The sequence below is a fragment of the Syngnathus typhle genome, linkage group LG9 (genome assembly GCF_033458585.1).
Source record: "Syngnathus typhle isolate RoL2023-S1 ecotype Sweden linkage group LG9, RoL_Styp_1.0, whole genome shotgun sequence".
In the NCBI taxonomy this organism is placed as follows: domain Eukaryota; kingdom Metazoa; phylum Chordata; class Actinopteri; order Syngnathiformes; family Syngnathidae; genus Syngnathus; species Syngnathus typhle.
Genome location: NC_083746.1, coordinates 1805427 through 1832926, shown reverse-complemented (window position 1 = coordinate 1832926; position 27500 = coordinate 1805427). Strand labels below are relative to the sequence as shown.

Sequence of the window (27500 nt, the reverse complement as noted above, 5' to 3'; positions counted from 1 at the left end):
AGCGGGATGAACAAACTCAAATATGCTTGGCTCGATACACACACACACACACACACACATACGCAAAAAGTTGCATACTTGGGCTGACCATAAGCATATGCAATCAACCCGGTAATGCTTTTTTAACGACGACATTTCGTTGCTTGATCTTGGTTGATGTTCTCGTGGTTGTGGTTCATCTTCGCAACATATGCAATGTTTAAAAAAAAAAAAAAAGAATGCAGGAAGAATGTCACATGCATTTGACCCCAAATATCTTCTGGGAGCCGTGTGAACTTTGCATTGAGCTCAGTTAGCTTGGTTTGGTGTTCATCAAGCGAGATGATATCAGCACATTGTTCTGTTTTGAAGCCAATTGGAGAATATTTTCTCATTTCTGACGCTAGATAAAGTCCTTGAAGTCCTACCTCTTCTGAAATCAGGTCTGCAGATGCAGAATGGGAGAGAACTCAACGATCATATTGGATTGAGAGTTTTACGTTTTTGCGTTAACACCGTAACAATAATAATTCACCGGATGAAAACTTTATGAATCACTTTTGAAACAATTTGGCAAAATCCAGTTGGTGTTAGAGCCATTTGAAAGCCTCAAGTTATTTTCTAAAGAATGATGATGACCCGCTTTGACCTCACAGGGGGTCAAACCTACTTGAGCGCTCCCAAACTCTGAGCTGCTATTCTTTAGCCCTCCGTAATTTGAGCAATAAATGACCCGATGATTGTGAGAGGGTGTTAATTGGCCCGTTGTGTGGCCAATAACATCCAGCTGAGTAACCGTGCAACCACCGTATGACGGACACAAATAATAAATAAAATTTAAAAAAAAACTTAAATAGGTTTTTAATACTAAAGATTATTTTCATTGTAGTAAAATATTATTTGTTATTGGGTTTTTTTTTTTATCTTATTTTATATATACCTTTCTACGTAGGCCTTTGATATTTCCCGGGCCCGATTGCTTAAAACGAAACGTTGAGGAACGTTCCTGAGATCCCGTTGACCACCCAGGTATTGTTGCAGCCATTTGTTACCTTAACAAAAAGGGCAATATTGAGTCAAGATCTCAAACAACATCTTCGGGTCAATTTGTCAGCTCTGTGACTGAGTGTGGCAACTTTCCTCCTCTTCCATCTGGAGACAATTGTGTCATTATGTCTGCTAAATAGTCCAAATGAACTTCTCCGAACGGTCATCTTCCCTTTCGACGACCGGAAGTAGGCCCTCGTTTGACCTTTGACCTCTCTTTAGCCCAACAAGGATGACTCAACGCAAACACCCCGCAGACTTTTACCGTAAGTCCAGGCGCTTGTTCCAGTGAACTTTGATATCGAGTGAAAGGCTTTGCAAACATCAACAGCTGCGGGGAGTTTCCAAGAAAGACCCCAAAAAAAGACAAAACAACCTGGAATAGATTATAAATAACTCTTATAAATAACAAATTGTGATACCTAACACCTCGAGTGAATCAGAAGTTGAGCAATTTTGGGTTTCAAAATCATTTTCAGTTGACGAGATCTTTATACTTTTATTTATTTTTTTAAATCGCAGTGGATGAGTTGCGAAGATGGTCTTGGCCATTGAACTAATAATTTGCCGGGAGTCCTCAAAGTCCACGTTGATTTGATGGCAGTAGGCCTCACCCTATCATTTAGCGTCAGGCGGGCGTTTCTTCATCAAAGTTGATGCGCCCAGCGCATTAAGAGCATCTTGAAGGGCCAGAAAATAGAAGCACGCTGGCTCACGTTGAACTCTTGCTGAGAAATGACGGACGCGTTGAGTTCTGTTGAGTCGTCTCAATTTTGCAGTCCAGCACAATTATTTTTTTCTTTTTTTAAAGAAAGGTGTGGGCTGACATCACCTTTAGGTCATCTTTATTTCTTTATTATTCCATGCCTTTCACTCCAATTGAACCTTTTTGACATTTTTAGCTCTCTTCCCCCATGCAGAGAATTAATTGACGTTTTTTACTCCAATCTTTCTTGCATGTGCCACAAGCGATTCCCGGCAAAGGCAAATATTGCTGGGCTAACGACCCGGTGCTGCCAGAGAGACATCAGAGGGACTTAGTCTGGATTTTAGTTCTAGAGGTGGGAACCACAAGGCAAACCTCTGCGGGTGCCGCATCCATCATCCTCGCGTTACGGCGATGGGAAGAGATTTCTGACCTCAGCGGCAGATGTGCCTGCTGGCCTCCCGTCATCGCACATTTGCAATCCTGACTTTAATTTCTCGTCTGAGCATGGTGCACAAGTGCGACAGTGACAAGTCGTGTAAAACATAAGGTGAAATGAAGCTGTAGAAATTTGATTGTTTATGTACTTGCCGAAATTAAAAAAATATATATACCGTAATTTTCGGACTATAAGTCGCACCGGAGAATAAGTCGCACCAGCCATAAAATGTCCAAAAAAGTGAAAAAAAACATATATAGGTATATAAGTCGCTCCTGAGTATAAGTCGCCCTCCCACCCAAACTATGAAAAAAAAACACGATTTATAGTCCGAAAATAACAGTATATATTTTTTAGATAATTATAAATTTTCCCAGAGGTGGGGAGATTAGCCAAAAGTTACTTTAGAATACAATGACTCAAGTAGAAAGAAAATAAATTCAAATGGTTAGAGGAAAAAACAGAAGGTGAGGCTTCGAATATTGTGCCTCACCTGACTGCCATGTTTATAAATTTATCATGTAACACTTCCTCTTCAATATTATTTACGAATAGTCGGGTTCTTCAGTCAGGGGCCTCCTTTTCAAGTTCAAGAACTTTGCTACAAAATCAATTTGATGCAATGTTCGCACTGATTCAAAAGCATTTTGGACACGTTCCCCTTTTCGCTGTTTGCTTTCCCCACCGTACGTCGGCCACTGTCGCTACCTCGCTGGTCTGGGCCCGGCTGGGCTCTTTCTCACGCCTCGGCTGGAAAGTCCCCAAAGCGAAGGAGCAGCACCGGGAGCCTCGGCAGTGTTTGGGTCACACTGGTGAGGGGAAGGCACGCTACTGGCAGCTGGCCGACCACATGAGAGGACTTTTCCCCCCCCAATGTGTGTTCACTTGTGTGCGTGTGCGTGTGTGCACAATAATAAGTGCCCTGCTGCCTGGGAGCCGCAAAGCGGCAGCTGCACCGGCGCGTAGATTAGAGGCTTGCGCTGCGCTGGATGGCCAAAGCGAGCGGTTGGATGGATGGACGGATGGATGGATGGAGGAATCAACAGATGGACGGATGGATGGATGGAGAGGGGAGATGGACCACTCTGGGCCCTTGATGTCAAACATTCCAATACACCTGCCAAGTTGCAGAAGAACACAAAGTTTGAGCGGACAACATTCAACCAATCCAAAATATGGCCCTCAGGCCGGAACAAGGTTTTTCTTGGAAGGCGTCACGCTTAGGCATGACTGCTATGATGCCATCTCATCGCCGTCATTTCACAGCAGAGCTGGAGAGTCATTTTGAAGCCATTAACATATGTTATTTTTATTTCAAGGCACTTTTCGGCAGCTCGGGTGACAAGGTATGATTACTCGTCACTTTTCCACTCAAGCGCACAAACTGTAATTACTGTCCATCACGAAAACTGTGAAAGTCAGACTTGGAAATGATCCTTATGGGGGTAATTACACTAGTTGGCATTTGTTCAAACAGATTACCTTTCCCACCTTGGGGGACTATTTCACTTCCTTTGTCTTTTTATTCTTTGTCTTTCAGAAGCCGTACTTGCGATTTATTTCGTGCGGCTAAAGGAAGCCAAGTTGCTCTCGGATGCGCTCAAACCACATTCAAGTGAGACTCGCTTGCCATGTCGGCAAGATGTTGATGCCGAGTGACTTTGTAAAACGCGTCGTGCGGGAGCTGCCTGTCATCGCGTTTGTGTTTTTGGTTGGAGCTACCGAATCCTCCTGCTTTGTGTGTCATTTCACAAAACAAAAACGATATAGTATCTAATTTATTGACAATAGGTCATTATTAGAATGAATGAAAGCATTCTTGTCATTGGACGTCAGTTTAATGCAGGGACGATGATGTCATCGACCTCCCTCGCACAGAAATGCAGCCGGTCGATGGAACCCGACGACCTGGTCGCACGACATCATCATCATCATCATCACCCGACGTGATGCCAACATAAAAGTAGAAAAGGAAAGTCCGCGCGTTCAAAATGGACTTGACTTCCACATTGACTCAACATGACGTTAGCATGTCTGCGTGGCCCTTCGTCGACCGTTCCGATACGTTCCGTGGCCCCTTTCGGGAAACAAAATCGTCCGCCCCCGCTGTAGGCCCCGCGGCTTCGCGGGAGAGGAGGAAAGGAAAGGAGGCAAGTATGCAAGGAATGAAGCGTAAGCTCGGGATGGCAGGTCTGTGCAGGGACAGCGTCAGCAATGAACTGGGGGTAAGCGAGCCAAAATGGCCCGGAGGCATATCTGCCTAACGTCTCCCTCGGCTTCTGCTCAAAGAACTTGCTACTGATTAAATTGGAGCTAATCGACTCGCTCGTTCGCACGCCCAAGATGCTTTGCTCCTGTCAGCAAAAATCATCTCAAAATCGTTCATTTCAAACGCTTTGTGCCGAAAATCAAATCCCGTCATGTCGCGCTTCATGACTCGGCAGAATTTAGTCATCGCAGCTGCGAAGGAACACACGTACGACATCTCTCCGGTGGGCAACACTGACGTCATCATTCTTTAACGTTGCACTTATTTGGAACAATTCCCATTCTCTAGTCAAGCCAACTTAATGGACTGGTCCAAATCATAAAAAGTCCAGGCCGTATCCTCGTGCAACAACTCCCCCAAGAGCAACTAAAATCGAAAAAAAAGCGACAACCTTAGCAACTTGTGCGGCCTTTTGCTTCCATCGGTCGAGACAGACAAAGAAGAAAAAACTTGTAATAGTACAAAACAATAATGGCCGTAATTATCATAATGACAGTGTCGGTGGAGGCGTTTGGGTGACTCCGGAAAGCCGCTGAAAGAAAGATAACAGTACAAATCACGGCCGCCCCGTCGGATTTATGATCCCGTGATGGAAATTTAATGAACTGTCAAGTATCAACTGACAAATATTGTTAATGACTCCGTGATTCTGCTGACAGAGGGCGAGGAAAATGAGGGCAGCCTCACTATTGTTGCTTAGGGAAATATGTGTGCGTGCGTGCGTGCGTGTAGACCGCATCACATACCAAAGAAATTTGCATGCATGTACGTACAGTACGCCTCGGGATACATTTTTTGGGAGTAGTGTCATAATCCCAACATTGCTTTAATGGACAAGGTCAAATGGAGTTTGATGAAACCATTCTCAATCCCATTCGATCCCAAGTAAAATTCAAGCCGGTATCGGCGACACCGAATAGTTGTCGGTACTTTGTGGAAATGCGCCAAATCAGGGCTGCTGGTAATTATTACACCGAGATGAAGTCAAGGAACTTCTTGTTGTTCATTTCTTTGTGGCCATATTTCAATTTGAACACCTCCAGCGGCGACGTTCACCTCCAATCACCTCGACATAATAGTTTGACATTCTGGCTTGCGGTTAGCCCCGAGGTGTTTCACAAACTTCGTTGTGTTGGCACAACTTCTTATTGTGTTTCCACAAACATTATGTGATGAGCTGCCGTGATGTCAATGAGCCAGCCGGAGATAGAATAACCGACTGAACGCCGTTGTGTTTTACACGCGAGAAAGAATAGTTCCCACCAACTGCGCCTGAATCGGGCCTGAAATGGATTTTGCAAAGCGTCACGAAACTCAATGTTGGCCTCATTTGTGGCAATTTGAAGGATTTTGTGTTTGAATTGACCAATCCCCCCAAAACGTTATTAGTTCTAAATTAAGTGACATTTTTCAATCACCCCCCCAAAACTTTATTCGTTCTAAATTGAATGACATTTTTCAACCCACCCCAAAACTTTATTAGTCTAAATTAGTGACATGTTTCAATCCCCCCCCAAAACTTTATTAGTTCTAAATTAAGTGACATTTTTCAATCCACCCCCCAAAACTTTATTAGTCTAAATTAGTGACATGTTTCAATCCCCCCCCAAAACTTTATTAGTTCTAAATTAAGTGACATTTTTCAATCCACCCCCCAAAACTTTATTCGTTCTAAATTGAGTGACATTTTTCAACCCCCCCAAAACTTTATTAGTCTAAATTAGTGACATGTTTCAATCCCCCCCAAAACTTTATTCGTTCTAAATTGAGTGACATTTCTCAACCCCCCCAAAACTTCATTAGTTCTAAACTGAGTGATATTTTTCAATTCCCTCCCAAAACTTTATTCGTTCTAAAGTGAGTGACATTTTTCAACCCATCCAAAAGCAGTTCCAATGCCAAAATTTGTCACATCCTTTACGTTCCGTGGACAAGCAAAACTTCTTGGACAGCGTGCGGGCGGCCGGCCGGCCAGGGATTTCTTAGCCCTCTTCCATTTATAGCTTTGACCTACATCGCTCAATATTTTACAAAAGCATCTTCTCGACATCCCCCCCCCACATCCCTCCGCTAGGCTTCGTAAATGTCGTCTTGGGTCAAGCAGAACATGTTGCAAATGGTGTTAAAAGCATGTTCTTGTTGGCCTCCCTCGCTCAATAATGAATAAGAGAAGTCGCAGAAAAAAAGAAAAGGATCCCCGTTCCCTTTTCGATCCTTCCCAGGCGGGAGAGCCCATGAATTAGTAACGCAGATCAAACTGTAGCGTTAGCGCAGATCAAGTATTTGTAAAGAAGCTGAAAGCGCTACGAGAGCGGCCCGCTGAGATCATGCGGATCTGCGTGGCGTGTTCGCGCTCTTCCAATTTTAATGAAGCGACTCGACAACACCGATGAATTAGTCAAGGGCGCACGCCGACTATCTTTAGACACAAGTCTCAGCGGCGAGTTTCGACAAGCCGCGACAATGTTTCAAATACGCCACTCGCCACCTTCAAAAAGTCTTCGGTGGACAAGCTGTGGAAAATGGAAAGCGCTTGGAGACGAGTTGCACGCGAGCTTGCAATTTAAGAATCCACTTGCTGACAACCTGTTTGACGGCACGCAAAGTTATTTTGGGGAAATGGTATGTCAATAAATACGTAAATCACATATTTCTGGTAAAGTAAAGAAAGAAAACTTTTTCTTTTTCCACGCAGACTGACGAGTTCATACCAAGGGATTACCAAATCTCATTCATTGTTGTTTTATCTCAAGTCGAGAGATTCTCTAAAGTAAAGTGGCATCGGGTCCTGTTCCAAATCATTGTAAAAGGAAAGGCGGGTTGTTTTACAAACAATCACGCACACCTTGGCACTCACATCAACTATTCAACAAGATGAGATGAGGAGCGCGTGATCAAACTTTGATGGCGCTGAAAGATGCACGACGCATGCTACACTCGATGTACAGATGGCGGCAGAAAGCGGCAAAAAGAGAAAGCTGACTCTCCACACACCATTTTGGGATAAGAATAGAATCGCCTGACTTGAACGCTTTTTTTTTTTTAGCTGTTTGCTTTGAAAGCGTATCTGGAGAATTGTTACACTTGATTCGGTGACTTCCCTGGAGGCGCGCGGGAGATATAAATGAGTCAGGGAGGCTCAACAGGATTCCTCTCTGCACGCAAGCAGCAACTAGTACAAGCCACTTGCCCACGTCGTCATGCTAGCTGGGCCCCGACTCTCCCCCAAAAAAAGTGCAATGTAGGTCGCGTTGGAATTGATTTTTGGACTTTCAAAAGTAAATGAGCGGCAAAGAAAGAATTGAAGTGAGCTTTGTCGACAGCAGATTTGACATTTATTAAGTCAGAGAGGCACTACGTAGATACACAAAAGTACGTTCCCGGAGCAGGAGGGAAACAAGCAAGGATGGACCTGTGTCAAAAAGAAATCATTTCATATTTCTATGTACACACTCAAATGAAAACAGTAGGAAAATAAAAATATTTCTTTCTTAAATACTTCATGGACAAAACTTTACATAGCATACATAGGAAGGACGTTTTGTGGACGCTTTTTTTTTTTGGGTCACAGTAGGAAAGAATCAGTGAGATGGATAACGGCCGGATCGGAATAGAATGCGTCAAGTGAAAGCTACCAAACACAAGTGAACGTGTCAAAAGCACTTTTTGTGACGTGAACGGGATATTTGTGAATGTGACCAAGAAATCTCTTGCATCCTTTTGGCGTCATTCCATCCTCATTTTTTTTTTTTTTACCAGGACAATCTTTATTGTTTTACAAATATTAACTTAATAACTTAGATAACACACACAAACTGTACATTTCGGACAACACAAATAGTTCTCCCAGAGTCCTCTCGGATCGAGCCGTGCTTGTGCAAAAGCCAACGCAAGTAAGAAAGATTCCTGATTTGTTTTCGACACGGGCACAAAGCGTGACTGGGAAACACCAAATATCCACAGGTGCGCTTACTAGCGTCGCTACTAAGACGAAAGGCTATTTTTAACGTGTCGATGCGGTGACGAGCCTTTATTTACAACGTCGCTTTTGGTAATGCTGGAAACAATTTCCCCGGATCTAACGTGGCATGACAAAACGGCGCAGGATAGCGCTGCGGCTAATTAGCCCCGCTTTGATTTCGCCATCCTCAATTAAAAGAGCAGGAAATGCAGGTTCCAGTTGTTTGGCTCTGATAGCAGCGGCAATCAGATGATCAGATCCGGCCCGCAACTGTCTTAAAGACCTTGTCGAGGGAATTCGGACATTTTCTTGCAAACACGCTTGAAGACTGACAACGAGCGCTAAACTGTTGTCCGCCATTTTGTTTTTTTTCCAGAGTTGGTTGTGAGTGCACGCACGCCAACCAGAACCTCATGGAATTGAATCCAAATAAAAAGCCCAGAACAAATGGACATTCGGATAGAAAGACTTGAAATGGAGTGAGGGGAACCTCACTTTCCATATTTGGTATTTTTCTTGAATCATTCAAATGATTTCATGGCTATTAGCACTCTTCTTCTTGTCACGTTACAGGGCCTTGAAATTGCAGCCTGTCATCTTGTATTATTAAAACTCCTCTTTCCAATCGTGCTCTACAAGTCGTGCATTCTGCTTTGGTCTCTTTTGCTGAGCACGATAGTTTCGTTTCTTGCTAGAATGATCAAACGCAAGTGTAATCCGTAAAGACACCAAAACGATAGCGACACTGACACCCGACGACTTTGTGCTCCAACAAATTCGCAAATATGATTCGTGTAAATAGTAGTGGCTGTGAAGCAAACCTTTCGTGGTGTTATTTTTAGCTCTAATGTGGTGCATTTTTTTTTTTTTTTTTGCATTTATTGCTTTTCAATACCTGACTGTATCTTAAGAAATGCAAAAACACGTCGGCGTTGGGCAGGTCGTGCGTGTGCGCACTTGCAAATCGATTTTGTTCTTCCGACGGAAGCTCCCGGCACTCCTCACGCATTTCCGCTCGAGGGTGCGTAAAAGACAGTCTTGGCCTCTTTCTCGTAAGCAAACGGGGTCTTTGAAAGTTTTTTTTTTCTCTTTTTCTCTCCCCATAGTTTTCTTTTCCGCCGCCCCCCCCTGTTGCGTCCTCATTTGCACACGCTGACCCACTCGGTGATCCGGCACTCTTCGCACACCACGTAGCAGCACCAGTGAAACTTACAGTTGCAGCGTTCGCTACGCGTCTGCTGCAAGATATTGTGGCCTCGCCCGCAGCACAAACTCTCGCAGTTGTCCATGCCCGGACTGGTCTTGTTGCAGATGCGACCCTGAGTTCCCGCTGAGTCGGAACCCAGGTCCCGTTCGCAGAAATCGGGGGACTTTTCAAAGTAAACCAGGTCGTTGATAGCGGGCCTCCTGCGGTGCGCGTGATGGTGATGGTGGTGATGATGGTGGTTGCTGTGATGGTTGTAGTTGTTGTGGTGCGAGTGATCCAACTGGCCGGTGTTGCGGTTGTGGGCCTTGATGAGGGTGGCGGTGTGGAAGCGTTCCTTCAGGATGGACCCCACCACCCGGAACTCGGGAGTCACCTGCCAGCAAGTCTTCAGCTGGCAGCTTCCTGACGTCCCGTGGCACTTGCATTTCCTCCTCATGTGATCCAGCACCACCTGGCCAGGAGAGAGCAGAGGACTTTGTCACATTTCATGTCATAGTGGTGTTGTTTGGAGAGGAAACTTCTCCAAGATGTTTGCCAGGTAAAATATAACAAACGAAAAAAAAGTTGCCTCCAGGCAGAGGCTGCATATTTCCTCACTTGGATGAATGAATGAACGGCAGGTGAAAGACTGAAACAGTTACGGGAAAGGGTTTGATTTATCGGTTTGACACGAGCGTTTAAAAAAATGAAAGGGAAGGAAAACGCCCTCGTGAGCCACAGTGCCAAGGTCAATAAAATGAAAATGAGCCTCAGCCTAAGAATGAGAAGCTAGCAGACCACCTGTTGAGACAGCGGTGAGATGATCAGAGAAATATACATTTAGATACATATTTTTCGTATAATATAGTTATATTTTTTATATATTTTTTTGCTTTGGGGTGTCAGTAAAGCAAGAACATTTTAGCGACCAACTCACTGCTTGACAAGTTTTATTTCCACAAAAAAGCTCGTTTTCTCCGCTTTTTTGTCTGAAACCAGTATTCTGTCAATAACTAATAAATTGAAAATGGGAAGAAAATAAGTGTTTTTTTTCTGGCGAAGGAACAGATCTTACTCTTTCTTTTGGTAGATTTAATTTGTGTCACAGAATAATATTCCAGTTTTTGTAGCTCAGTCAAAGTAGTCCTGGCAATGTTTTCATTATGTGCAAGTCCCTTTTCAAAACCGAATAAAAACAACATACAGTATATATTTTTCAATGGGATGCTTCTTGATGGTAAGCAGGACCTTGGATATATTTTTGTCGCTATCACTCATCAAACTGGTCAGAAATGTCAGGCACGGGAAAAAATGAGCAATCTTTTGGTTCAAGCCAATAAACAAACGGAATGGAAGATGCCCACAAATGCCTTGCAGAATAACCCAGAGTTACCAGTACGGCTTTGGGAATAAACATCTCGAGTGTTGAAAAGACATTGTGACGGGCACATAGTACGTCTTTTTGGTAAACATCAGTGTAATGACTTTAGCAGTGCTGGCACCGGGTTCCGATTGCAGTATTTGCTGGAGTTTTTCAGGGCAGATCCAAGCCCAGAATCACAAACACGGCGGACTTAAACACACGGCAAAGTCTGTAATCATAAAAAAGTCACCAGCCCACTTTGACTTGAAAGAGTCCGACTGACCTACTGTCGCAGTCGTAATTGCATCCACATTGCTACCGTTTGATGGGACGCTCGCAGCGGGGAAGGAAGAAAAAAAAAAAAAAAAACTCGAGCATTGTTGTTGGAGGGTTAAAGCAAACAAGATTCAAACTTCCAGAAAGGAGAAGATTACAACATCTCCATGAAAACTGGAGTTGAGTTTAGGACACATCTATTAATTGCGTACTGTATCGCACGAGAGCTTTAATTTATTTTTTTTGAGATGTGGCTTGGCAAGAAGTTGAAAGGAAAGTCGCCCGATTTATAACAGGTAGCCCAAAATGAGAACGCCGCCCGCGCTTGCTCCACAAGCCTTGTGTCAGAATGTCATGTGAGGTGCTCATCCACTCTGCAAAGGCTTGCTGGGGGCATTTTGTTCAAGTCAAAACACCTCAAGTGAAGTTATGCATCTTAGTGAAGGTGAGATGCTATTTTAAAGGTGACATTGCATGCAAGATAAACTTTCTGATAGCTTATATATCTTTTCCGTTAGACTTGTAATGAACTGTATTTTTTTTTAACCCCCCCCCAAAATATATAAATATTCAGATAAGAATATATAAGAAATTATATATATATTCAAAATATAAATAGAAAATAATTAGGAGGGTGGAACAGATTAATTACATTTCCATGCTTTTTAATGGTAAACGTAATTTGATTTAGGAACATTTGAAGTCACAAACCGAAGGGATGAAGTTCATAACTCGAGCTATTCCTCTGACGCATGGCTTCACGATACTCGTTGACCGAAACGATGCTTCTCGTGGCGGACCGCGGTTGGAGACAAACATCTGGCGACTTTTAATTGGCTTGCAGAGTGAGACAGAGGCGTCTATAAAATAAGCCCAGACGGAGATGAAAGGCCACATGCTGGGAGCAGATTGCCACTGCAGGATGCAGGATGCGTTGCTTGGTTGGTTGGGCTGGCGGCCGGCTGCCGGCCGCCAGGCTCCGAGGCCCGCTACTGTGCGGCAATCGCTGAATGAACTTTAGCCCAATAGCGGCAGAAGTAGTGTTGTTATTGTAAGCATTTGTTGGATGACATCACTCCAAATCCTCTACTGCTAATCCACTCAAGCGTACTTGATACTTTTGATTTGACAAGAATTTATCAGAGTTTGCACTCTTCGACGAGATATGTATGCCCGTTAGCGCCGTTGAGTAATTGCAGCGATTATTTGTCCGACAAGCAAACGCAAGGAGGCGGTTTTCAGCATGCGGGCGCCTGTTGGCGTTCTGCGGCCTTTGCGTCACGGCAGCACGCCCAAGGTGAAGTCTTGCTACATTCCTGTTAACCTGGGGCCTCACCTTGCTTTTTGATCACTTCCAAATAACGACAATGAGCGAGGAAGCATTGTTAGCGTGCCGAGCTTGACGACCCATCAAAATCTTTTATTCGGATTATAAAGACCAAATTAGAATGCTTTATGAGTATGATGACAATATTGTCAGCGTGATAGCAAGTCATTTTAGAACAGCCACCGCAACAGAGTCCAATTGCCTCAATTGAACTTTTGGGTGGAGTGTTCTTTCTTTTGTTGTTTTTCTAAACAGGCGTGGGCACAAATGGGCGTTTGCGCCGTTGTTGGAGTGAACACCGCCAACTAGATTCTCAGCCAATCTTCTTGTATTCCTTTTAAAATGATGCATACGTTCTACATGGCAGAAGTGAATCGCTGGAGAACTGCAAGATCTCCACTTGCGGATCGGCCATGACACATGCACGGTAGCGTGTTTGGAATGGAATCGCCAGTCAATCCCTGCGTCATGGTGACTAAGAGAAAATCTGTGTTTGCTGTCCCCAAAGCGCCTGCTGAACCACTTCTGGCTCGCTTTAAAGTCCGCCAGAGAGCCGTGCCGACGATACCAAAGCACACAAACAATCCCGCAGCGGGTGCATTAACATCACTTGAAACCAAGCAAACGCTTTGCTTCAAAAACAAGCACGCGCTGGTTCACGCCAGCTCAACGCCATATGGAGCCAATGCAGTCACGCACATTCGACTGCACGTCCGGGAGTGCAGCGGGTTCGGCGGCGCTCTGAGTGTGTGTGTGTGTGTGTGTGTTTGTGTAGTATTTGCCCACTCAGTGCCCACCACTCTCATTTAGAGACTGTAATAAAATGTTATTACCAGCATAAGCACTTCCACCTGTTGCGAGTTTACCATGAAGCGCTCGTGTCAATGCACGAGTGTGAGTAAGAAGGTGCAGTCCGAAAGGTGGAGTGTGTGTGTGTGTGTGTGCGTGTGTGTGCGGTGAATCACATCAACCACTCCACTGATAAGGCCAAGGGAGTCGACCACACAGTCTTTTCTTTTGAATGGCTCTTGGGTGGCGGCTGAGTCGATTCATGAGTCAATTAACTAATTACAACTCAGCCCCAATGAATCAAGGTGATGATCACTTTTATTTATTTTTGTTTTACTTTTAGTATTTTTTGTGTTTAGTTTAGATTGTAATCATTTTGTAATTAGTTTTTTTATTTTTGTTTTATTATTTATCATTTCTTAATACATGGAGTATTTTAAATTTCTCACCACTAGTTATAAATATTTTTAGACGGGCGGTGATCGGAACACCTAAAGCTAATGATGCTCACCTCTATTCTCATCCACAATGCAAAGTCAACTAGTCAACCCCGACAACCGAGACCAGAACAAATTCTCTTATCAGCCAACAGTGGAATCCGGCATCCTTGTGACGATGCCGCATTTAATTTGAGTAGAAGAAATTAATGACTGGATTAATTGAGAAATTTGCCAAAATGACTATCTATTTGCGTCGTCTATTGCAGACGCATTGCACAAGAGGCCGTAACGTCTCTGGCTCTTGGCCTCCAGTCAAGCGCTGATGATGAATGGTAATTACCACAAAATGGTTGCCAGTAACAAAGTACACGGTTGCACTGTCACCACCTGCCTCATGAAGAGACAGGACTCAACAAAACGCCGGGCAGAGCTCCCCCACGTTACATACGTGCAAACAGGCGAGCTTAGCAAGCATTTTGTTTGGAGGTGTGCTGCGGAATGATTGAGGCGGGCCCGTGAAGATTGAAACTATTTCCCTTGGCTGAGATGTTTATAGCCACGGTCAAGTGCTACCTTGCTATGTGCAGATGTATGTCATCCGGTTATAAAAAAGGAGGTGAAGTTTGTTTTGCATCATTGCAAATTGAATTCTCACAGGCGAGCGATTCTTTTGATGCTTTCGAACAACCGTTATTTGAACGCAAATGGTGCGGCGACATATAGACCGACAATACGACAATACTCACGGGCAAGTAGTCTGACAGTAGTTGTGAAAGTCTTCTTTGTTTACGTGACGGCATTGATTATACTGCCCACTAGTGGCCAAGTTGCACTCCAGCTGGCGCGATGCGCAATTCTTTATCGTTCCAATACTGTGATTGTTTTATACAAGATTCATTTACAGAGTGCTAATTTCCTTTGAATAACAAAATTGAATTGTCCTTTCCAAACAAGTCACAATTTTAAATGCAAATATCTACACTTGACGATGCATTTAGAAAAATATTCCCCTTTCCAGTTTCTTTCAGGCATTATGGTTGCAGGTGAGCTGTCTGTCAATGATCCTGTTCAGATTCTGTTGACTGCAATGTGCATGGCCATGAAGGCAAAACACTTGAACTGCATCTTCAAACCACGCCATGTTATGTAAGACACTTCCCATAAAGCTCAAGTGCCGTTATACAACCCTCCTTAGAATTCTCAACACATTTTTATTTCAATAACTCAACATAAACAGCCGTATTATCTTTGCAAAGGCGGAATTGTGCGTACAGCTGGATCGTGTTAGATGCTGCAGGTGTACCTAATATTGCGGTCAGTCGCTGGAGCGATTATTTCAGCCGAGTGGCATTTCATATATATGTATGTTTTTACTGTAAAGTACGTTAATAACATTCTGACATCCTGTTTGAGAAAAAAAAAAAATCATCTGCTCCTGGCATTATTCATTTCTCAACATATGAGAAGCATCAGAAGAGAGGAGCGCGCAACGTTCGGCCGGCCCCAAACGCTTTCCACTTTCCAACCTTGCTGTTTGAAGTCCCAAATGTTCTTTGCAGGATTCTAAACATCTGTCTCCAAACTGCAAGCAGCCACTAATTAGGACTAAAAACAAAACGGGACGTCGTGAGAACCCTGGGGTGGGCATGAGGGGACATGCACGCCCCCACCCGCTAAGAGAAGCGCTGCATTCCTCCGCTTGGGAGTAGGGCGAGCGGCTGCAAGGTGGTAGTCGCGGGTCCAGGGGGAAAGACATACCGAGGGCATTATTTTTATTTACTCACCTGGGACTATTTTACTCTAAATCAAGAAGCTGAGTGAGTGAGTGAGTGAGTGAGTGCGTGTATGAGGTCTCAGAGGTATTTCTTCCAATGTTCTTCACCAAAACCGACAGTACCGTAATTTTTGGACTATAAGTCGCACGGGAGTATAAGTCGCCCCAGCCACAAAATGCCCAAAAAAGTGAAAAAAAACCATATATGTATATAAGTCACTCCTGAGTGTAAGTCGACCCCCCTACCCAAACTATGAAAAAAAACGTGACTTATAGTCCGAAAATTACGGTAAAACGGCGCATCTAACACTGGACGCAGTAAAAAGTCAATCTTGTGTCTTTAAAATCTTGACCCATTGGACGTGACGCCACTCATATGGATCGTTAACATATATCACATTTTACTGCACGATTGATGATATCCTGTACACTGATGACTATCAAAGAATAAGTTAGCATAGCATTAGCAGCATTAGCATTTCAACAGCTGAAGGGATTCTTGCCGGTGATTCAGCTAGTTAGCTTGTGGTGCTAATGACTAGCACTTGTGTTGCTGTAGGCAGAGAACAGATTTAAAAAAACAAATTATAATTTGTTGATTGTGTTCAACTAATAAACGCCGCATGTGAAGCTGTTATAGGACATCACTCCCTCTTGTGTTGTATTTCTTAATTGCGTCATCGATAAAATGCCTTCGAGTCGACTTTCTTTCATCGCTAAATCCCAACCTAGTTACCGCTTTCTTTTGACTTGCTGGCAGTTGAGAATGTCGACATGTTTCAAATAATTCAACAGCCTCCAGGAATGGATTTTTTCCCCATCTCGTATGCCAACTGAAGGTCATACCTTTTTGGAGCTGATTCCAACTCCGATCAAACCAGAACAGAGCACGCTAAGGACTGAAATGTTCAGACGCCTCATTAGCCTTCGGCGGCCCAGCAGACATGAGCCCTACTGACCTGCGAGTCTCATAACATTACACGACGTAGACAAATGATTCCTTTCCTTGGCTCGTGAGGACATGACTACATGTTACATGAGCCCCCACACAAGACTGACACCCAGTCCACAGGGCTGCTTGAAACTGAAGTCACCTTCTCAGAAACGGCAACATTTCTACTTTTACAGCCACCGTCGGGAGGCCCCGATGTTGTTCTTTTGCGATGTTGTGTTTTGTCTGCATAATCAAGAGGACCAGAAGTCAACTGATGGAAAGATTCAGACTCAAATGACTCGGGAGGAAGTAGGAAACAATGTGCCATAAACAGCCGCTCCTTTGCTCTGCTGCGTCGTCACGCCTTATATCCGCCAATTGCGTCGCCCTGGGGCACCAAACCAATTATCAAAGTTAGCTTAGTGAAGATATACTTCAATTACAACGGCTAAAGACGGGGAATATATCCAGTCAGGGTTGACATTTCTTTTTTAAATTGCAGTAGACCAGGAAAGAAAGCCAACAATATTGTTTATTTACCAAAGTTAGGGGGGAAAAAGGATTATCCGCCTCTTAATTGTATTAAATTGTTAAAAATAGAATGCAGTGAGGGATTTAATGACTAAACTCAAGCAGGCACGCCAGTGAACTAACTAAAGTGAAGATGCATTTTCCGGGAGTAGTCATAGCTAACTAACTAGCTAGCTACCTAGCTAGAGCAGCCACCACTTAGCTAGCTAGATAGGGCAGCCGCCGTTGATCTGGCTAACTAGAGCAGTCCCCATTTAGCTAGCAAGCTAGCAAGCTAGCGTTTTTTCATCACAAAAGAGCGCCGCCACATAGTACGCAGCATGTCTCAGCATTTCTCTTCAAACATGTGCCATTTCAAAACACATCTCTCAGTCCACTTTACAGAGTCTTTAAGTGCAACTGTAAAAGTCAAGTATAGATGTGTTTTCGCCCTGCCGACTGCTTTCACTTTGTCTTGACACGCTAACCGATGTGACGGAACGTGACCATCGGCACACGCCCGCAAACCAGGCAGGAAAAAAAACCCCGGATAACTTCTAAAGTTGGGACAAGATGATCACTTTATATGACCAATGGGGAAATGACAAAAGCTCCACCTAAATGTGAGGTCAAAACCAGGCCTGGAGCTAAATATCCTCCGTAGGTCAGGGAAATGCTTTGCTATGTTTCAGGAACTTGAAGTCAAAATGATCAAATGACACCACAAGAAGGAGCCTGATATCAAAGCCATCGTAAAGCATCAGAAGAGAAGCTGATGAACGACTTGATGCTTCCTGTCGCTCCCCGTCCTCAGGGGAACTCCCTGGATCGTGACGTGGCTTCAATTTGCCCAACTACATCGCGCGATCCTGTTTTCGGAAGAGAAATGTCAAATAATAATTTTGAAATCGCTAAGTGGCAGACACAGGTGGTGGCTCCACTTGTTGTTTCCCGAATGGCGGCCGCTGCTATTATGCTTCATCTACAGCGCATATAAAAAGTCTACACACCCCTGTTTAAATACGATTTTTCCACACGTGTTGGATGAAACTAAGGTTGACTGCAATTCCAAAACAGAAAATACCCAAGGGCAACTTTTTTTCAGACCGATACCGAAACTTTTTGATACCAAGTACGGATACCGGAAACGTCATCATCAAGTATCAGTGTCTGGTATCGGACTCCTTGAAATTGATCCGTCATTCTGTCATTGCCGTGGACTCACCTGTCTGCCGACTCGGTTGTTATGAAGCCTCATCCGAGCGTGGATGTCCCGGTTGGTCTCGCGGGCGTCCAGGAAGTCCCGGGAGAATTTTTCCCCAAACTCCACGTCGGGACTGCAGCCGCCCCACTCCCAGGAGTCCTGAGGTCCCGGCAGCTCGGCGGGGAAGTGCTCCATGACGCCGTGTACCATCCCCTTGCCTCGATTGATGGCCTCCAGCTGCAAACGTTGCAGTTTGATGCGGAAGGCCTCCTCGTCGCCGCGTCGCTTCTCGTCGCAGCTGCAGGCCTTCAGCTTGCCCATGGAGCAGGCGTTGGCCACCGCGTGCACCACACCCGCCGCCGCGATGGCGTAGGCGAAGGCGCTCTCTCGGAAACCTGTCGGGACGAGAGCGCCCAAACAAATCTTTTGTCAGCCTCATAAGGTCATCGAGGCCCGAACTGAAGACGCTAACGACATGATATCCCAAAACAAACTAACTTTCTTCTCTTTGGCTAAGGAGATGATTTGATTTGGGTCTAAAATCAACATAGCAGCAGGAAAACAGGAAAACGTGTGGGACAGCCGCAATTAAGTGTCCCGGAGGAGCAGCTGAGCTTAAACAGACCTCCATCACTGCCACCAGAGGACACGCACAAGAAGCAACCATTGTTCCGTCCGCCTATTGCAGGATATTCAGTAAGTGGCCAGCTGTGCTCTCACATGGAGCCTGTCCTGACGACCAACCGCCAAATAGATTCTTTATCTTCACATAGATCGGCCGGAGCTTTTCTAGACATTCTTAGGACTATTATTAGTATTCTCCGTAATGTATCCAAATTGTGAGCAAAAAGTGTGTTAATTGAGTCAACCTTTAAGGTTTTTGATAATCAGTGATTCCCACTGCAACAGCCCCCCCCCACACGCCACCACCTTGGATAGCACTTAGGCTCTGCCTCATACATAGAAAGCCCGTTTCAGGCACTGAGCCGGGCTGGAAGGAGGGAAGAAATCAATCTAAGAAATAATTCACCGGCCGCGGCATGCCCGGCTGAACTGATGGCTGAGGAAGTGGCGAAATGAATGAAAGATTCAAGGGAAACTGTCACTTTGTGTTACAGAAACCAAGGCAACTGCTTTACGCCTTTGCCGCCGAGAGTTGGCAAAGTGCTGAGAGGAAATTTCGCACTGGCGAGGGAAGTAAAAAGCATTAGAAGCAGGCTTGCCCTGCCCTGCCCGCGGGAAGACGGCAAAGTCGCAGAAGCAGAGGTATTCCCCTATTTCGGTCTCTTCGTGTCTCGCCTCTCCGGGCGGCTTTTAATGCAAGACATTTATCATGATGTACAATATAATATTTAAAAATAATGATAATATAGTCAAAAATATATCATAATTTATAATATTTATTATATTTGGCCTTGTAAATTCGATGAAAGGGGTGACTTGGCGTGACGGAGCGTCTCGGCCCTCCCGCTCTCGTAAAAATCAAACAAACGCTCAAACTCTTCAGAGATGATTTTCTCCTGAGCGGTGTGGCACCAGGACGCGTTGGTTTGAAGGCACTTGATCTCTAAAAGTGTGCAAAAGGCCCCGCTCGTCAATCTTGCCCCCTCCCACCCCCCAAAAAGAAGCGAGCGGACTTGGGCTGGAGATCCGCTTTCATCCTTTTGTAGCTAACTTGTAAAGACTTCAAACGACGCCTGAGGAAACTGATCCCCACCAAGTTCGGTAATCTGCAGGTGACCAACTTTTGAACTCCGCTCATCTTTTGTGCGAACAGCAAAGCAACGTCGAGCGGTTCCAAAGTAGGAAGGAGTCAGCGGAGGTTACCGGCACCCACGTGTGTGATTTGCTGTACCGCGCTGGCGGTCCCAAACAAGAGGAAACAAGATCTTTGACTGTGGACAAATAGATGACACTAACATAAAGTATCTTCACCCAGGCGTGTCGTGTGGAGGAATCACATCGGTGTGAAAAGCGCAACTTTGGATCGCTTTGGAGTGAGCGCACGCACGCGTCTGACCTCTCTTGAAAACGATGCTGTCGTAAGGGATTTTGTTCCTGGTCTCCAGGCTGGAGCAGTTCCAGCGGTGCCCTCGGAACTGGTGCTGGCACTCGTGGAGGGCGATCTGGATCCCCTGGATGGCCGAGGCCGTCACGTCCGGGTTGCGCATGCACACCCCCAGCTGGCGCCGGGTCAAGCCCGGTAGCGTCAGGCACACCGTGTTGGCGTTGAGGATGGGGTCGGTGTTGGGCAGCTTCAGGCCTAAGATTTCGTTGGAGTCTACCCTGCGTGGGAAACAAGGTCACGTGATCACATTTGGGTCGACAACATCAGCTGCAGATCATGTCAAGCAAAAGGCTTGAGCCGACAGAGAAGCTCAAGAGCAGCTCCTGTAACTGTGTGTGTGTGTGTCCCGGACACACGACCCGGAGCGTGGCTGCAGGCGCACACGCACATCTGCACATGCTTGAGTGCGACTTGACATGCAGCTGGAAGTTTCGCACACTCCATATTTCATCGCCGTGCGTGCTCGAGCCAATTAGAGAACAAACGTCTTTTGTCTTTTGGAGGGAATTAAAAAAACAGGAACCTTGGCCAGATATCAAAGCGCGTTAGATGTTGATCATCCGTGATGGTGGCATTGCTTTTTGATTGCAGCTGTAATTCCATTTGGGCGTCTGTTACTACCTGTTGCGTTTCCTGCTCGGAGCCGAGGCTTGTTTCAACAGCTCTTTCCAGAGCGTAACTTCTAATTAGGAGAAACATTGTTTGAGAAGGAGGGGTGCATTGCCGACCACGTCATTGGCCGTGGATAATAAACGCCAGTGGAAACATACGTAATGATTATTTTGGCTATTATCAATTTTCAGCTTGAGTGCACACCGCAGTCAGAAAATGTTGCTTGTTTTGTACTTCGACAAAATGGTATCATCTAATTAATGTCGTAAAGAACCGTAATTACCTTTAATGATGGCATGGACACATTTCCGGGCGTAATTGACACCCAGCAACGTGAGTAACAACAGTTAGAAACATTTGAAAGAAGCTTATAGATCTAGACCTGTTTTCATCCAGTATTGTACTTTTATACAAAAATAAGACAAGCCAAAATAACTTTCTAGGTTATTTTGATCAAAACTCCAAAAATGGTGGGGTCAAAGTGACCCAAGCAGTTTCTCAAACCAATTTTGACCCTTTTTTTTTTTTTTTTTAACCTAACAGTTTTATGGTTGTATAATCATTCATTATCTGAACCACATTAGCCATAAAATTACCTTGAATCATTCTGCTGACGCAGTCTAGGGCGTAAATAACACCAATCAATGCGAATGATTTTGCTGCAGCAATATGCAAAGTGTGGTACAAGCACACACACAAAAAAAAGTGAAAAATAAGAATAAAGTATGATTGCAGTTTTTATGTCCAGGAAAACTTTACAAGTCCACTTCATTTATATTTAACTGTCAATTGAATTTTCATTGAGTCATAAGATTTTTGTTTTCCCCCTATCAAGTCCCGCTTTTAAATCAACCCTTAGACCTACTACGTTACTGTACAATGTTGTTGGTCATCACGGTGGTGCTTGGAGAGCTAAATTGTGCTTGCAAAAAGTTTGAGGACCACGTCAAAGTGTTTTAGACTTGAACTCACCTTTTGTCAAGCAGACAGAAAACCACCAAGACGCACGTGACTCGGATCAATGAGTGGTCCATTGTTTTAAGTCTTTCTGGACCAACAAGTAATAACAAAAAAAAAAGTTTCAAAAATCAAAAAAAGTCAAACAAGGATGTTGAGAAGAAGTAGTCCAATATATTTCGAGCACAAAGTTGAGTCGAGTCAAAGACGAGATGGGTCCTGCGGTCCACATGTGGCCACCAGCGGAGGGAAAGTCATCAATTCTCTGACGTGTGAAAAAGAAGTGGTGGGAAAAAAAAGTCGCTGCTTGTCACACACCTGCGTGCACATGCGCGAGTCCCCCCCAAAAGGAAAAAGTCACCCACGTAACATCCCAAAAGGAGCAACGAGAGACAGCACGCACCGGCCAAATTGACACGCTCGACAGCAACTCTATACTTGAGATGTTTCCTCCAAAGTGCTGCATGCACTTCGCGCTCCGCCAGCCCACTTGTTCTTTCTTCCCCTCTTCTTCTTTTCTTTTTACGTCACTCTTGATTGTCGAGGAAGGTCAAATGTCTTGTTCGCAAAGGATAGAGATCCCTTTTAGATAAGAGCTTGCTTGCAGCGCAACAATTCCCAAGTTCGCCTGCAGCGCTCTCCTCGCAATTTTCTAGGGGAGGTGAGGAGGAGGTGTCCAGAAAGAGGATGGTGCAAAAGTCCGACTACATCAACACATGGCACAGTTTATTTTTTAAATTAGTCATTCGTGACAGCGGTTCAAGAGCCCGAAAGCTTTGTGTAACTCGAGAAGCATATTCTTCATATTTTGTGCCATGGCGACGATGACTTCACACAAAAGCAAGATCTTTGAGGCTTTCAATGAAGTCAGCTGATTTTGATAGCACTTTACTCGCTGACAATTCTTGAAGGTTTTCTCCTCAATAATTGAGTGGAATTTTATAGCCCATTTTGGCCACTTTTTTTTTTTTTACTTCATTCTTGCCATACGGGTTGCAAAATGTGCCAATTAAGCCATTTAATGATCAAGTTGTGGAAATAATTTGACTGAAAAAGAAAATCAGTAGTACCAAATTGAATGGAGCCTAATCACAAGTATTTATTTATTTATTTATTTATTTATTTATTTATTTATTTATTTATTTATTTATTTATTTATTTATTTATTTATTTATTTATTTATTTATTTATTTATTTATTTATTTACTCACTCTGGTGTTCGTTTATGTATTTATTTATTTATTTACTCCGGTGTTTATTTATTTATTTATTTATTTATTTATTTATTTATTTATTTATTTATTTATTTATTTATTTATTTATTTATTTATTTATTTACTTACTTACTTACTCACTCGGGTGTTTATTTATTTATTTATTTATTTATTTATTTATTTATTTATTTATTTATTTATTTATTTATTTATTTATTTATTTATTTATTTATTTATTTATTTATTTATTTATTTATTTATTTATTTATTTATTTATTTATTTATTTATTTATTTATTTTCACATGCAGGAGAAAGGGAAGAACACTAGAGGGCAGCAGTTCGGCAGTGCCTCCCTTGCCCACCCCGCCCGCACGTCCTTTGTCCCTTGGCAATAACTGATGCTCCTCATATTTTGAAGAGAGATGGCTGTGTGTGTGTTTTTGTTTTTTTATTTAACACTTATCTCAGCTAAAGGGAGCACAAAGACCTTGCACACACACACACATAAACATACAAACAGACACACCGCCACCTCACAGCAAAGGGAAGAAGAATCACCAAAGTCGTAAATCCCTCAAATCAACTCCTTGTCCCGATGCAATTAAGTTGCCACCGTCAAATTTACGACGCAAGTTTACCAAACAGTTGAAATGTCCTTTGTGATGTGTTTATCGCAACAGGCCTTTTGTGGATTGATCTGAGAGATTGTTGTGTCCAATTACTGCAATTGCGTGTCAGCAAAGCAAAGCCCGCTGGCACATTTGGCGGTTTGGAAAATTTCCATCCAAAATATAGATCACGCTCATCCAACTGGGAAGCATGCAAATTCTGACCACCAGCTTTCATTCCATGTGAATTATGCCCTCCTACTTGTTCCCATCTTCTTGTCGCTATCCCGCATAACACGCGTGGTCGTTTTGCTCCCATGTGTTACGCACGCGCGCAATGGCTTCTCATTCTCCCGTTCAAATGTGGGAAAATTGTCAGTCCGAGTCTCGGCTGAAATGGACCGCTGCGTCTGGAGACATAAAAACGTTTGAGGCGGCCAGGTTAACATCATACTTTGTCATTACGGGCTGGAAGCTTTTCTGTCTGACTATATTTATTTGTCATGCAGCCATTGAAAACATGCGTGTTTAATCTCACGCTGCTCACTCTCGTTGAAACGTGAAGCCGCTCGACTTTTAATTTAATAATAAAGGAAAACACAGGGCTATTCCCAGGAGTGCTTTTTTCCAATGGACAAATTTGGTTGAATAGGAATCGAATTGTCCTGCAGGGAGGCACACGGCCGAGTTACGTTTTCCCAGTCTGGTTGCGAGTGCCGTGTAAACATTCAGGGTCATGAGCAGATCGTTTATAGTCTTACGCAAATGTTTTTTTTATTTGCTCCTACTTTCTTTTAGATTTCGAAAGCCGATGCTTTGACTGACTTGGTTTGAAGGGCCACCCGGCGCCAAAAGTGAAAACCGGGTATCAAATTTAGACACTCCCGAGCCACTTTAGTGACGGTGTATTTATCAACCTGTGTTTTGTTTGGGGGGTATGACGCCAATAGTGACCTTTAACCTCAGCTACCTTGAACATCTGCAATGGGATATCCTTCGAACCAGAGCGGCCTCGGCTCTGACAAAGAAAAATCATCCCTGGAAAATCCCTTGATAGCTGTGACTGGGAGGACATGTATGGATTGGACCTTTGACCTCAGTTACCTCAGTCGTCAGGTGTTGGATATCCTGCTAAGTCATTAGTATTGCGCCTCACAGCAAAAGAGTGCTGAGCCAAAGTTTGACATAGGTCAACAGACAATTATATTCTGTTCAGTTTTTTTATTTAGAATTTATTTTTTATATTTTAATATTATTTATTTATTTATTTATTTATTTATTTATTTATTTATTTATTTATTTATTTATTTAATAAGGCCGCAGTTGTAAATACGAACTTGTTCTTAATTGTTTGCCTGGGTAAATAAAGGTTAAAAAAAAGAAAAAAAGAATTATATATATATATTTATTTTTTTATTTCTTACATTTTCTTATATTTTATTTCATTCTATTCTAATGTTCCCGGCCAAAAAAGCGAAACATGGAGAGTCGGTCCCTGTCCCTAAAAAATGTCCACTCTTTTATGTCTTCCGTTTAAAAGTATGCCGAAGATCCTGTTGTGGAAACGGCATCGCGAGCACCGTGGCTACATCCGGCCATCCAATGACTCAGCGCAATTTCAAACTTTCCCTTTCCCTTCGACTTTTAGGGGAATATCAGATGACTCAAACGCCCCCCGCAGCTCCGCCCCCGCTCCTGACCTTTGCTTACACGGGGGCTAGCGACCTTGTGTAGAGCAGTCCCACCCTCGCTCAATGTGGCTCCCCAAGAAAGGAGTTCAGGCAAAGTTCATTTTTGTCTGTAAAGCAGACGCGAGTGGCCATGATCGCACAGACACGCTGCTAACGAACATTCTTTGCCACTCTTTGCAAGCAGGCCTGCCTTGCTTTGGAAAACAGAAAGCTAGAGTAGCAAATGTTCCCGTTCTCTCTTTCCAACTACTTGTCCTTTCTCCCCGGGGCTCAATACACAAAATCGAAACGTATGCTTGCGATATTACGCAGCTGTGATCCCGAGCTGCTCACAATTCACAGCATGCACACGCCGCACTCATTCGTTGGCTTGTTACGCATGCAAGTTTCTACAACAGCCTCACAATTGTTTTTTTTTTTTTTTTATTGTAATTCATGGCGTCAGTTTTGCGAACTCCCAGGCCCAGAAAAACTCACACAGTCTGCTTGAAATCGATTGAAACGTCTTTGCTGGGAAAGAACGTTTGTGGAGTGTTGAGAACTGACTGCCTTGTTGAAAGGTCTTGATTTTTTTTTCAGATGGAGAGAGAACAAATGACACGGAGCTGTGTGCTAAATGTGTGTTTTTATTAGACACACTCATGAATAGGAATTGTTCACTTTTTTGTTTCGTGTATGTAATCAATCACTTTCTTTCCTTTTTTTCATTCTTTCTTTCTTCTGGAGATGGGCTATTATAATAATTATTTTATTTGTAATGAATCTCTTGTTGATTTTTGTGACGTAGGACCGAGACTCATATGAATAACATCATCATCATCTCCAGCTCGTCCTCGTCCTCTTCACGAGCGTCTGATCGTCAGGCTGACTTTTCTTTGCAGAGGACGCCCCCTTGTGTTCACTCACCAGAACAACCTGACCAACGTTGAGCGAGAGAGACTCAGCGGCTGCTTCTCAACTTTGACGCTCGACTTCAAACTAATATCTGACGGTTGTTAGCCATCGTAAGGACTCTCAAGTCGATTGTGTTGATTGGCATGTTGCTTTGCTTTGTGTCCACGAGCTCCACGCCTGCAATCCAAAGCCAAGACGTGACCCTGAGCCGAAGCAGCCGTCGCACGTAGCACTCCCCTCGCTTGGCCTCTGGCAGCCACGTTTTCGCAACACAAAAGAAATGAAGACGAGACAGGAGGGGAGCTCCAGCGTCCACGATTTGATTGATGTTCCAAGCCTACGTGTGACCAGAAAGGGGAGGGAGAAGCTGACTGCAATAGGCAGGCTCACCTCAGCTTTATCTGCACGCCAATCGATCTGTCTTAGCACTGAGCTCACCCCGAAAAGAAGCAACACCCTTGCGTGACCGCTAGTGTCGGCTCGTGAGTGAACAATTCGTTCAAATGGACGGATCTTTTCAGTGAACGAATCACTTCCTAAAGCGATTCGTTCTTTTTTCGGTTCATATGACTTCAACCGGTAGGTGTCGGTGATGCGCATTGAAGCTGGTGCGTACCTCGCCGTAAAAGAAAACGAAGAAGAAAATGACGTCACTTCCCGTTCACGAGCGAGTCGTGAATTGCATTTCCCGTTCACCAACGAAGGAATCTGTGAGTGAACGAATCAGTGAGTGAGTGATTCGCATTTGCAGTTCATCGCGAGAATGAATCCGTGAGGGAATGAATCCTGACTTTCCCGTTCGCGAACGAATCAATGGGTCAACTTGCTTCCCGTGCATCAACGGATCAGTCAGTGAACGTGTTGCGTCTCCTGGCGTGAACTAAGTAAGACAGAATGTCGATTTACGATTTGCCAAGTAAAGAAAGAACCACTCACTGAAACACTACTTCTTTTATGCACGTTTTCTCCAAGCTAACGGCTAAGTTTATTGCATGAACGGATGCGCCGTTATCTAACAACGGGGAGATTACGCGTCTCTTTGGGTCATCTTGATTTTAGAACACTCGTAGTAGTTTTTAAATAACGTGTATGCCTATGTACGCCTAAATATTGTTTTCCAATATATCTACTGCAATTTCACATTCGATTGCTGGTTTGAAATGGACTTTTAATATTATTTTCAAATAAACATTTATGTTAAAACTTGTCTGGTGTTTTATTCCTTGTTTTTTTATTCGCCAATCAAAACAT

The 27500-nt window shown here is 43.8% G+C and overlaps 1 protein-coding gene across 2 annotated transcripts; it reads right to left on the bottom strand.

The window, feature by feature from the left end:
* Positions 1-7752: 7752 nt before the first annotated feature.
* On the bottom strand, positions 7753-22569 carry wnt10a (wingless-type MMTV integration site family, member 10a). 2 transcript variants are annotated; one of them, XM_061287242.1, is made up of 4 exons: positions 21857-22569; positions 20225-20485; positions 18226-18599; positions 7753-10059 (listed from the first exon to the last, which is right to left on the bottom strand). In XM_061287242.1, the coding sequence occupies exons 2-4, from the start codon at positions 20373-20375 to the stop codon at positions 9541-9543; spliced, it is 1044 nt and encodes a 347-aa protein (XP_061143226.1). In that variant the 5' UTR covers positions 20376-20485; positions 21857-22569; the 3' UTR covers positions 7753-9540. The 2 variants fall into 2 exon arrangements, with proteins under 2 accessions (XP_061143226.1, XP_061143225.1); XM_061287241.1 differs by having other exon boundaries at positions 20225-20490; positions 21857-22554.
* Positions 22570-27500: the final 4931 nt, after the last annotated feature.